General features: G+C 36.6%; 1 protein-coding gene across 7 annotated transcripts in view; it reads right to left on the bottom strand.

The window, feature by feature from the left end:
• The window catches only part of NCOA1 (nuclear receptor coactivator 1), a 293,327-nt gene that overhangs the window by 34,760 nt on the left and 244,698 nt on the right, over window positions 1-13,869 (bottom strand). For all 7 annotated transcript variants that reach the window (XM_058287710.2, XM_058287708.2, XM_071211904.1 and 4 more), the window contains 3 exons: window positions 7,713-7,830; window positions 6,334-6,502; window positions 4,073-4,387 (listed from right to left, as the gene is read on the bottom strand). In XM_058287710.2, coding sequence (XP_058143693.1) covers window positions 4,073-4,387; window positions 6,334-6,502; window positions 7,713-7,830 — 602 coding nt within the window. The remainder of the gene's footprint in view (window positions 1-4,072; window positions 4,388-6,333; window positions 6,503-7,712; window positions 7,831-13,869) is intronic.

Here is a 13,869-nt window from a genome sequence, read left to right as displayed (position 1 = left end):
TCTTCTCTCTGATGACTAAAATTCTATCCATTTCAACCAACAGGTCAAGTTTCACTTACAATGAAGCCTTCCTGCAAGGATGGCTACATCTGTTACCTCCTCTGGAATCTTAACTTTTCTGGGTATGGGAGAAGGAGAGTTGTTTGTTCTTAGAGCTGGGGGTACAAATTCAAAAGTCTATAGCGGCCAGGCAAAAAACTTTGTAATACAAAAGGAAATGTGAAAAAAAAGAAATGAAATGTGGGCTTGAGGCCAGAGGAAGAATGAGACCCTTGTTGACATATAAAACCACACACACACAAACAGGGTTCAGGCTAGCTGTTACTTTATGTGAATTTTTTCCCAATGCCTTACCAACAAGATAAACCTAAAGGATAGTTATCTAGTCCAGAGGTTATCAACAAATGGTGATTATGCCCCAGAAGGGACATCTGACAATGTCTGAAGAAGTTTTTGGTTGTCACAACCAGGGAAAAGGGTGCGACCTGCATCTAGTGGGCAGAGGCCAGGGGTGCTGCCAAACATCCTTCAATGCACAGGAAGCCCTCCACTACAGGGACTGTCTGGCCCAAAATGTCAACAGTGTCAAAGCTGAGAAACCCTCATCAAGCCACTTCATAGATCCTCGGCAAGACAAAGAGTTCTTTAAGGAAGTATATTCTTTTATTGGGCAGTTTTAATTGCCAGAGATCTGAAGGTGAAATTTATTTCTCTGTATTTCCTGTCCTTTGATCCTAGTTCTATTTTCTGGTCCCCTCCATTCTCTATCATAAATAGCAGATAGAGGTTTTTTTTTTTTTAAAGATTTATTTATTTATTTAATTTCCCCCCCTCCCCTGGTTGTCTGTTCTTGGTGTCTATTTGTTGCTCTTGTTTCTTTGTCTGCTTTTGTTTCTTTGTCCGCTTCTGTTGTCATCAGCGGCACAGGAAGTGTGGGCGGCGCCATTCCTGGGCAGGCTGCTCTTTCTTTTCACGCTGGGCGGCTTTCCTCACGGGCGCATTCCTTGCGCGTGGGGGCTCCCCCACGCGGGGGACACCCTTGCATGGCACAGCACTCCTTGCGCGCATCAGCACTGCGCATGGCCAGCTCCACACGGGTCGAGGAGGCCCGGGGTTTGAACCGCGGACCTCCCATATGGTAGACGGACGCCCTAACCACTGGGCCAAAGTCCGTTTCCCTAGATAGAGGTTTTTGTACCAGATCCATACCTTTCTTCAGTGCCCTAACATGGAATAGACCTGGACTTGACTTATTTTAAGATGACTAAGTGTAACATGTTTCTTTATCTGTCTCGACTGTTATTCCCTCTTTATATTATTCTTCTTTTGACAGTATGAAGACCGTGTTCCTTGTTGGAGAAGAAAAAAACAAAACTAGGGTGGAATAATTTTATCTTCTGTCGGCTAAGATTATACCATTTTCTATTAGCAGCAAGCCTACCCATCCTTGCTGTTGTCCTTTTCCCAAAAAAGAACTTTAGAAGTTCTTTATTGGTATTATTGATATATTTATTGAAACTGTGCTCATCTGAGGTGTAGTCAGATACTATACCTGAAGACTTATATATATTTTTTCCTTTTTAAATCAATTTTATTGATACATACTCATAAAGTATACAATCCATCCGACATGTACAATCAATGGTATTTGGTATAATCACATAGTTGTGCATTTTTCACTTCAATTATTATTAGAGCATTTTCATTACTCCACTAACAATAAGAAACAAAAGCAACAATCTACCCCTTAATAATCAATCACTTTTCAATCTCTCTATCTTTCCCCTGCCGTATATAGCTGCCATTCTATTCTGTTTCTATCTCTAATTTATTTGTTTTTATATTTTATATAGATGGAAGTCAAATAATATGCAGTACCTTTTGTCTAGTTTCTTTCACTCAGTATATTTCTAAAGGCTTATACTTTAACTTGTATTTGTTCTGAATCAGTTCCTTCTTTTTTTTTTTTTTTTCTTTTTAAAAAAAGTCTCAATGAATGCTTTCCTAGGATGTCTTTCCTTCCCCTGCCCTCAAGCTGGGATTATTCATAACTGTATAATCAACTTTAAAATTTTGAATCATTTATTCCTTGGGTACCATAATTCCAATCAATAAGATTTATTTAGTATTTTTAAACTGATCTTAAAATCCATTAAAAAAACTATGATGTAGATCTGAGTATGCCTGTTTTCCTTTTCTCAAATCATTAGATACTGTGCTAAATTCCTGCCTGTGAGATGCTTACAGTTTTCTGTGTTTATGAAGAGTAAGAGGGAAGGAGGACCAACAAATAAACAGAAAATATCAACCTGGTGAGGCTCACATGTATTATGAACACCAGGTTGAGATTCTGATTGGAATTATATTGAACTTATATAAATTATATTGAATTTAATTGTGGCACTACTGTCATCTTTAGGATAGGGAGTCTTTTGATTTATGAACATCTTTTATTTGGCTCTTCCTTTGGTCTTTCAATTATGATTTATAGTTTTCTAAGTTTTGCAAAGTATATTTTTTTGAAATTACATTGTCTACTTGATGATGCTAGTAAAAAGGATTACCATTAATCTTTGTTTTTTTTTTAAATTTAGAAATCTTGATGAACTTCTTTGTTAGTTCTAAGTTCTCTATAGATTCTCTTGGATTTTCTATGTAAGCAGTCTGATTATTTGCAATTGATAATTTTGTTTCTTTCTCATGTTTGCTTTCAATGTTTCAAAATTAATTTTTTAGTATGCTGGTGTATTCTCTTTTTTTCCCCTTCACTGGTATGAATTTATCCATCTAAAATATATAACTCATCACTTAATGGAATTTCAGGCAGAAGAAAGGAAAGATGAACCACCTCAGTTCACCAATTTAATAATACATTTAAACTTGAATTTACTGATTTTATCAGGTACTGCTATTACCAATCCACAGCCATTTACTCTCCCCTTCTTCCTTGAGGGCAACATAGGATTTTTTCTCAGCTGACTATCCTGAACCATAGGACGCAAAGGGCTCTAAGGCAATCCTTGCCAGCAACCGGCTAAGGATATACATGTGACTCAGCTCTGGTTCTGGTGAGCCAGACATATGGAGAAAAAAATGTTCCCCCTTTCTTTCTTATTTTTGGGAGGAAGGAAGAAAGCCTTCTGGAAAAAAGTTTCCTGGTTTTTGAAAAGAGACGCATAGGAAAGAAACAAATCTTCTTCACTTGTTATAGTTTTGTTTGCATGTGATATTTGTCACCAAGACAGTCATTGTACAGACTTGCCAAGGATTACAGAGTCAAAATGGAGAGAACCTGGTTCCTCAATATATACTGGAGTCTCTGAAGTTACCACATCTTTCTCTATTTTTGGATCATTGCAAGATTTGAGACAAAGTATTTTCTTTATTGTTTTACTATTTTGAACTGATCTTTTTTTTTCTTTTCTTGCTGCTGAAACTATTAAAAACAAGAAGCAACCACCTACAGTTCCTTTCCCACTCTGCAGAGGTAACACTTCTAACCATTTGATGTTTTGGTCTTTTTGATGATCTCCGTACCTGTTGCTTATATAATTTTAAATGCTTATGCCACTGTCTCTACTCATGAGAGAGAAAATTTAACTCACCCACAACTCCCAGGCCCCCAAACTATCCTTTTCTCCATTCTCCTGAATATAGACTATATTGCTAGACTTCAATCACCTCAACTTCAAAATAAACTTCAATTTTTGTTCCAACAATCATAAATAGTCTCTCCTAAAGCTCTACTTTGTAAATTAAGCTATGTTCTTCTTTATTAATGTGATTATCTAATAATTAGCCTAAATATTTTTTAATCTTGAAAAACAAAATTAAATAGCTTTTAAATTTTGGGCCTGAAACAACTTTGTTACGACCCAGCAGTCTTTAAGTAAATGTAAAAGTCCCTTGTCCCTGTCCTAGGCCCAGACCAAGGATGGTTCTTGGAATCTTTCATAGAGGCTCTGGGAGTGGACTTGACACTATTATAGCACGTGGGCTGTCTTCTTTTACAGAGACATTGTGGTACAAGCTCAACTTTAAAGAATATCAACTGCTAAACAGAAGTACTCACCTGCTGCTGCCCCTGTAAACGCTGCTGTAGTTGAAGTCGGAGTTGGTTGGGTGCAGCCGGAGGTCTGTTTAGCGTTTGCCTGGGCTGCATGCCCATGCCAGGTGAAAAAGCACCTCGGGGAGGTGTGACTTGAACAGGCATATTCCCCAGTGAAGGTTTCTGCCTGACCATCCCTTGGAAAGGGCTAGGGAGACTGGCAGTAGGAGAAGGAGAAGAGTAAGGCTGGGAATAAAGGTTGGGTCTTTCTTCCATCATCAAAGGCGGTGTTGCTTGTGGTGGTGGAAATCTCTCTGATAAGACATCTAATCCACCCCCCTGTAAGAAAAAAATAGTTTACAACAGTTTACAAATAAATTTCTGCTAATAAGTGACATGTTTCTGTATATAATTTTGGATCTGGGAAGCATGTTACCTCTAGAAATTGTCATAAATACATTCACCTGAATCCATGCTCTCCAAAAGTTTCTACTTGAAGGACTCACGTATAGAAGTTGCTTTAGACTGATGATAGTTTAACCGAATTGTTTAAAGTAAGGCCCTAAACCAATGAAAGTAAGCTAAAATGTTGGAAAAGAATTTCAATGCAAACCCTAAGAATCAAAAATTTTATTCATTATTTTTATTTATTGACTTATTTTTATTTATTTCTCTCTCCTCCCTCCCCCTCCAGTGTCTGCTCTCTGTGTCCATTCGCTGTGTGTTCTTCTGTGACCGCTTCTATCCTTATCAGCGGCACCAGGAATCTGTGTTTCTTTTTTTTTTTTTTTTAAAGATTTATTTATTTATTCCCCCCTTCCCACCCCCACCCCGGTTGTCTGTTCTCTGTGTCTATTTGCTGCGTCTTCTTTGTCCACTTCTGTTGTTGTCAGCAGCACGGGAATCTGTGTTTCTTTTTGTTGCATCATCTTGTTGTGTCAGCTCTCTGTGTGTGCGGCGCCATTCCTGGGCAGGCTGCACTTTCTTTCGCGTTGGGCGGCTCTCCCCACAGAGTGCACTCCTTGCGTGTAGGGCTCCCCTACACCCCTGCATGGCAGGGCACTCCTTGCACACATCAGCACTGCACATGGGCCAGCTCCACACGTGTCAAGGAGGCCCGGGGTTTGAACCGTAGACCTCCCATGTGGTAGGTGGACGCGCTATCCATTGGGCCAAGTCCGCTTCCCTCAATAAACTTTATATTTAGTAGGTTACCGTGAGAGGTAGGTGCTTAAGGTAGGGATTAATCAGACATTTTTCTATTTCAAATTCAGAATTCATGCTTTCACCTTATGTGAAAAAAATTCACAGTTGATTTAACAGAATGCCACAGAGTTTTGACTTGCAAACTTTTGGACTATTACTCCCTGAAAGAAATACACTATTTCAATCCATTAAAAAATGGTGACTGTGATCCATTAAACTCACTTCATCATCCCACAGTCTGAAAAATGCTAACCTGGAAGTGGGAATATCATGAAATATATAGGTTGTAGACAAATAAGAATGAAGTGTAAATTAATTCTTAAAATAAGAAGTGATGCTATAAACTTGGATTCTATTCTAGCTATAGCTTGCAAGATTCTGCTCTACAAGGAAAAGCTAAGATTTTCCAATTTTTTAATTCATGAATTATTATGATACTTTGTTTAAAAAGCCCATATGTAACTATTAAATATTTTGATAACTTTCTAAAGAGTTTGTGATGGTTAAGTTCACGTTTCAACCTGGCCAGGTTATAGTGTCCAATTGTTGGTTTAAAAGCACTGGCCTGATTGTTACTGTGAGGCTATTTCACAGATTAAACTATTACTCAGACTATAGATGGCAGATTATATCTACAACCAACAAAGGAGACTGCCTCCAGTAATGACAGAAGTCTTATCCAGTCATCTGAAGGCCTTAAAGGAACAACTGATAATTTCAGCAGTCAGAAAGAAGAATTTCTATCTTTTCTTCGGCCAGTCAGATTCTCCTGGGGAATTCACTGAAACCTTCATCAGAGTTCCCACTTGCATTACTGCCCTACAGAATTTGGACTTGCCAATCCCCACTGTTGCATGAGCCAATTCTTCTAATAAATCTTACAACATTTACACACACACGCATACACACATACATTATTTCCTGTTGGTTCTGTTTTCTTGGAAAACCTTGACTAATACGGGGGTAAATTTTTAAAAAGCTAAAATATAGTGGGAATATACTGGTAAAATCTTGCTTAAAAATCACTTTCTAGCTTCTTGGGGCTGCATTATTTAAATAATGCTGACTTTGGTAAATACCTGAACAAGTTTGTCAATTCCCAGAGCTCTGTCTAGCTCGGCTAGCTCAGTTTCATCTTTGCCACTGAGGAAGGACACCAGCTGTTCAAGAAGAGCCTTCTCATCATTTCTTCCTTCTACTGTTGTTGGTGGACACAGAAGCTCATCTAATTGTGAACTAATACACTGGCTGCAGGATCAAAAGATAAGAAAGTTTAAGGCTGATAATAGCAAATAGTTATTAGGAGGGCAAATCTGGTTTGAGAAAATTTTCTGTTGAAATGGCCTGCAATCAATTCTAATGAAATAAAATGCTCTACATTTAAGGAGTAGAAATTAAATGAACACTTGCTATGTAGCTTGAATACATTTTTCACTATTTTGTCAATCACTGAACTTTGTTTCCAGAGTTTTCATGCTAGTTTACAAATTAGCCTGAAAAATTAACCAAACATAGTTAAAAAAAGGGAAAAGAATTTTAACAAAAGTGAAAAAATAAAAATCAGTCAAAAACTTAAAAAAAAAAGTTATCAAGCCTACATTCAGATTTAATCTACTTATTTCATATATCTTATGGATACCAGTAACTGCTCATGACTGAATCATAATCAAAATAGTAAAATCATATTACTTAACTTTCAAAGACTAATGGATCATATTGACAACATGACACAATTACCATTTACAAAAGAAATCATGTTAGAAAAATGAAACAGGCTAGGTATAAAGCAACAAAACAAAATGATTACATGTAGAAAATATGAAGTCTAAGTAAAACTGATACCAAGCAAAGCATAATACTTAGAAATACATAGAAAAATAATACAGAAAAGGAATATAATGATAAGAATTCTTCTTGTGGAAGGTAACTGGGAACACAGTTCACAGTTAAGGCTCTAAGTCATGTTCAATACTATCTGGTTATCCTTTGTGTTATGGAACAGAGAGGGACTAAGGAATTCAATTCCAATCAACATGAGACACTAAACAGATGACAAAGTACCTTTCCTCCTTATACCTTCTTGTTCTAAACAAAGAAAAAAGCCGGGCAAGATTATATATACCTAAAGCTCAACAGCAACATAATTATTGTACTGAGGCCAATTCATCCATAGATCCCAGAAATATTATAGTGATCAATCAAAACAAAGTAAGACATGAGGTATAAAACAATAGCTGCATTCTATATCAATCTCTTGGTGAGTATAATGTACACTAGCCTTGTGGTCATACAGTAAATAAAACTGTTTAGCTCAGTGTCCCTACCCCATCCCACCTTTATTTCATCAAACATTTATATAGAATAACATCTCACAAAATGTATACTGGAATCCAGTCTGGGAAAAGTAGCTGTTTTAAAATTGGTATTGATACCTTATAAAATATAAAACATTACTTACTCTTCTGCTTTATTCTGATTTACAGCTGTCACTGTATTATTTGCCCATGGAATCTGATCGCCTGTTCCTGGTTGTCCAAACTGGTTATCAATGGCTTCCAATTCCAATTCAGGTAATCCTGATTAAAGAAGAGAAGATAATATCATTGAATTGTACATTTGAGAATGGGTAAAAAGGGAAATTTTTAGGTTGCATGTAAGTTACCAGAAAAGGGAAGCAGACTTGGCCTAATGGATAGGATTTCCACCTACCACACAGGAGGTCCATGGTTCAAACCCTGGGCCTCCTTGACCTGTGTGGAGGTGGCCCATGCACAGTGTTGATGCATGCAAGGAGTGCCGTGCCACAAAGGGGTGTCCCCCACGTAGGGGAGCTCCATGTGCAAGGAATGTGCCCTGTAAGGAGAGCCGCTCAGTGCGAAAGAAAGTGCAGCCTGCCCAGGAATGGTGCCGCACACACAGAGAACTGACACAGCAAGATGACTCAACAAAAAGAAACACAGATTCCCGGTGCGGCTGATAAGGATAGAAGCGGTCACAGAAGAACACGCAGGGAATGGACACAGAGAGCAGACAACTGGGGCGGGTGGGAGGATAAGGGGAGAGAAATAAATAAAAATAAATCTTAAAAAAAAAAAAGTTACCAGAAAAAAACCCAAAAAAAGTATAAACCTGTATATCGCAAAGAGCAAACCCTAATGTAAACTATGGGCTATAATGACATAATTATAACAATATTTTCTCATCAATTATAACAAAGGTGCCACACTACAGCCAAATGGTAAGAATCTGGAAAATTGTCTGTGTGTGTGTATGAGAGATTTTGTACTTTCTGTATGATTTTTCTGTGAACCTACAACTACTCTAATAAAAAAAGAGAGGGAGAAGAGAGAAGAGGGGGAAGAGAGAGAGGAAGGGAGGGGGAAGAGAGAGAGGAAGGGAGGGGGAGAGAAAGAGAGAGGGAGAGGGGAGAGAGGGAAGGGGGGAAAGAGGGAGGAGGAGGGGGAAAAGGTAAGAAGTTGGTGTGACAATGGGGGATAAGATGACGATTTTCTCAAGTAATACACTGCACAGTAGAGTGAGATTCCCCTCTGAAGTATCACCTCAACAATACAAAGTCCACTTATTCAGAAACTTAAAACTATCTAGAGTGTGGCTACATAATAAAAAGTAAGTGAGCAAGTAAGAAAAGGTCTCTGAATCAAAGAAAATCTGATGTTAAGTTTGCACAAAGATTATAGGAGACTCACTCAGGACTTGGTCACAAATTAATTACTTAAAGGTAACTATAAGAATTTTGGTTAACAGCCTTTTCAGTCTACAGCACATTAGAAAGTGCAAAAATATAGGAACTATGTCATTACCATGAAATTAGAGCTGCAAGCAAAAGTAAAATAAGTTCTATAAAAGGCAGGTACAGAAACTAAAAGAGCATAGCAATCTAGGATCCATTTAGCAAATGGACAAAGCTCTACAGTGGTTAATCTGAGAGTGCAACTGTATAAAGTAGTATAACAACTGATGTTTATAATGATGTCTAAGACAAAAATAGAGGTTGAATTATGTTTTGTAAATGAAGAAAACAATATATGCAGTTTAGAAAGACTTTCTGTAGGAATTCTTTTAAAGCTTTATGATTATTTCTGTACTATTCATACTAGAAAAAAGTAGAAAATAACCTAAATTCCAGAAATTAAGGGACTGTGTAATAAATTAAGGAATACAGTATTTACAGTGTGATGTTGCATGGAAAAAAAAAGGGCTATTCCAAGACATTCTGTTTAGGAGGATTCCATTTTTGTAAAACCATTCATCTGTATTAATAGGAAAAAATTTATTTTGGGTTGTGAGATTAAGGATAACTTTTTTTTCTTTTTTTATGCTTATCTGTATATGTTTATTTTAGAAATAAAATGAACATATGTTAACTGATCATTAAAAAATGAACTAAACAAGGTTCAGAATTTTAGGAGAAAAACTTATTTAGGTAGAATTCTTCACTCTAATGAATGAGGAATAAGTAGTATTGAGGATGCTCAAAAAAGTATTTTATGCCAGATGTTAATCATTATTAACTACACAAAACATGCCAGGATCATTTTTATGTGAAATATACTCCATATTTAGTACAAATGAAAAACAAATTTATATAAACACGTTCACTTCCAAATTGCATATAAATATTGCTTTCAATTAAACTGTGATTACACCAGGTGCCGGTCCTCTATCACAACTAATATTCACAAATCAAAACCTGCAGGATTCCAAAGAATGAAGCAAACAAAAATTACCAAACAACAACAAATGGCCACAGGAGAGTAATCACTGCATTCTTATCATTACTTAAAGCAGGAAGTTGGTTAGAGAAAATTATCTAAAGCTGTTCCACTGCTCTGTTTCACAAATTAACTTCTTAATTCTTTTCCTTTTAAAAAATCTAATTTAGACAAAATTTATTTATAGGTAGAAAAACATTTATGTGACTGTTTACCATTAATACTAAGTATTACAAGATAGTCTATTTTACTTACTAATAGGACATGGTTATCTCATTTTATTAGTCTTGATGGAAAAAGTAATAAAATAAGCTGAATAAAATACTTTCAGAATAAAGATTCATGTGCAGAGTTTGCTAACTAGAGGAAACAAAAAAAAATTGATTCTCATTAAGAAGTTTTGCTTGCATAGGCTATATGCTTAAAAGTAGTAGTTTTTATTTTAAAAGTTGCTTCAACCTTTTGGGACTTTCTCTTGAAACTATCATCTATAAAAAATTCGAGAGTCTGGTGGAAACTTTTAGGAAATACACAAGTTATCTCTCTTTTTCCAGGTAATAAACTTAACTAGTTTTGTTCATGTTTGGGTCCCTATTGCAAACAAGAAAAATCCTGTATGTATGTAAACACAAAACAAATCTGGCACAGAGCATTTAAAAAGAGAAGCACTTGAAATTAATGCCTCTACAGTTCTTCTGTTGGAGAGAGCCAGCTAAAGTAGGAGTAGAAAACAACCCCAAATAAGCTATTAATATTTTTAAAATTATTTTTGTATGATCGACATCATACCTTCTCATTGACTTAACCATGAGAGCAGCTTTTGCCCCTTCTACTCCTCTAACAGTTGATTCTGTATCTACTGGTTTTGACATTCACTGTTTTCTTCAGCTTCTGGGATAAAGGAGGTTTCTGATTTAGTTTTGGGCTACAGTAGGCTGAACCATGCAGAGCAGTTACAGCATTTGGTTTTTTAAAATGTGAGGCAGACAAAGGACTATTTATTTTAAAAACAAACAATAAAGCAATAAGGAAGAAACCCAATAACCCAATAAGAAATGATCAGAGAATATGAACAGGTCACATAAAATCATTGGAAAGTAATCAGCCTAATTCATAACAAAAGAAATGCAGAATAGACTAAAAAAAAAAAAAACCCATCAGACTGACAAAGATGAGGAAGTGCGTAAATCAACATGCTGGCAAGGATGTGGAGAAATACAACATTGCCAGTTAAAGCGTAAACTGGTATAATCTCTAAGAATGGCCACTTGGCAATATCTGTCAATCCTTTGATCCAGCAACCTATTTAAAACTTATTTTTTCAGATATACTCTCATACGTGGTAAATTATCTCTATATAAGATTACTTATTACAGCATTACTTGTAATTGCAAAAACAAAAACAAAACAACAAAAACCTACCAATAGACAACAGGTTAAGTAAATTCTGGCACAATTATAAAACGAAACATTGTGCAGTTATAAAAAAAGAATAAAGGAAAAAAGAATACAGATGTTCTTTATGAGCTATCTAAAGAACATTTAGTTAAAAAAGTAAGACATAAAAGAATGAATACATATAGAATGACACTTTAGAAAAAAGGAAAATGTGTGTGTGTGCATGTACTTTGCAGGTACTGAAAAAGCTAGTCACACTGCTTCTAGGGAAAAAAACTGGTTCACAGGAGACAGGAGTTGGAAGCAGATTTTCCATTACATATTCTTTTTTTTGTATCTTTTGAATGTTGAAGAATGTGACCATATTAATTAACTTTAAAAATCAAACAAAAAATGATAAACTAAATGTAACCGCCAAGACAGGGAAATTAAATTGGATCTTTTTAAAGTGCTAAAGATGTTATGTGTAAAATTATTTTTCTGGTTGTATAATGTATACAGTAATATTTATTATCTTTTAATATTAAAAAGTAAGTACACCAGACTTAAATTTTTCATAGAACATGAAAATAACCCCTTAGAGGTCATTCATTTACTCTAATGATGCTGTCAAAGGGAAATATTTTTGAAATTCTTGTAGAACTTTCTTAATCAGTGTACAAGTGCTTAAAAAATTTTTTTTTTTGGATCAACAATTTTGGCTCCAAATAATTTTGGAAATTTCCTTAAGTCAAACCCACTCTCAGAAGATGGGATTTAAAGATAATAAAAAAGACATTGCAGGAAGCAGACTTGGCCCAATGGATAGGGTGTCCACCTACCACATGGGAGGTCTGCAGTTCAAACCCCGGGTCTCCTTGAACCGTGTGGAGCTGGCCCATGCGCAGTGCTGATGCGCGCAAGGAGTGTCGTGTCCATGCAGGGGTGTCCCCCGCATAGGGGAGCCCCATGCACAAGGAGTGCACCCCGTAAGGAGAGCCACCCAGCGCGAAAGAACGTGCAGCCTGCCCAGGAATGGCGCCGCACACATGGAAAGCTGACACAAGACGACACAACAAAAAGAAACACAGATTCCTGGTGCCACTGATAAGGATAGAAGCGGTCACAGAAGAGCACAGAGTCAATGGACACAGAGAGCAGACAACTGGGAGTGGGGGGAAGGTGAGAGAAATAAATAAAAATAAATATTAAAAAAAAAAAGACATTGCAGAGGTTTTGAAGGTTTTGCTTAAGAGGCACATTGTACACATGTTCATCAACAATACCCTCCTGAATTGCTTACTCTGAAGAAGCAAAAGTATTTGGATATGAACTGTAGTATACTTCTAAGAAAATTATTTAAATCACTTGGTCATACTGCATAGTTGTGTGTGTTCAAATAAATAACATGTTTTGAAACCAAACAGATTGAGATTTAAATCCTGCTCTGCACATACTAACTATATAACTTTGGGTAAGATTCTGTCTTGTGTTTTCTTTTTTCCTTTTTCCCCCCTGGACCTCAGTTTTCTAACATGTAAATAAACGGATCTAAGGAGGTATTCTTGTGGGAGTTTTAGCACTTATATTTTCTCCACCATCCAAAAATATCAATGAAATAACAGAAAAATAAGGGGGGCGGGGCATAAAGCTACAGCAGAAGGAACACCATGGCAGCAGATCAGAACAATGCAGACTTTCTGAAAGATAAAACACAGATGGAAACAAACTGATGGTGAAACTCCACTAAGCTAAAAAACCTGCAACAGGAGAAAGAGAAGATTTTCTCCACAGAGATTCCAAGCTCAGTGGTTATTTGAAGCTGGGGAAAGGAAGAGACAGTGGGTGATTGCTGCGGTAATTAAAGGGTGAGTGAGCAGCTGCCACCAGGCCCATGTTCCCAGATAGCAGCTGACTCTGGGAACTGCCCATGGGAGTCAAGGGTGAGTACATGACTCCAAAGTGGGAATTCTGCCCAGGGAATCTCCCAGAAGGAGTGCTAGGGCTGCTGTGAGGGATTTTCCTGCCACCAAACCCCACTCCCTCATAACTGAGAAATAGGGCTTCCAGACTCAGAGAGCCTACATTCACTGCCAGGGAAAAAAGAATTCTTATAGCTAAAGAAATACACGCTAACTACCTAGTATTTTTCATTCTAGGTCTTTTCTAACATATATGGATAGATAGACAAAATTCACTAAACATATAAGAAAAATCAAGCAGGAAAGAGAGACAGCAAATTTAACAAAAGGAGAAAATAGATGAGAAACGGGTTAGTACAGAAAATGGATGAACACACAGTAAGAATACAAGATACAGGTAGATTAAAAAGTCTATCACATTCATAAAAGGTAAAAGATTCCTATTAAAAAGAAAAATAACTTCTGGAAATTAAAAACATGGTAGTTACAACTAAAATAACTCAGTAGGTAGATGGAAGAACACAGTGGTCATGGATGAGCATTCAGTTTTGATCTGAAAAACTGAACCAAGAATGACTTTTCT

This window comes from Dasypus novemcinctus, chromosome 25 (assembly GCF_030445035.2).
Source record: "Dasypus novemcinctus isolate mDasNov1 chromosome 25, mDasNov1.1.hap2, whole genome shotgun sequence".
Taxonomy (NCBI): Eukaryota; Metazoa; Chordata; class Mammalia; order Cingulata; family Dasypodidae; genus Dasypus; species Dasypus novemcinctus.
Note: the sequence above shows the minus strand (reverse complement) of the source record. Positions and strands in the feature narration are given on the sequence as shown.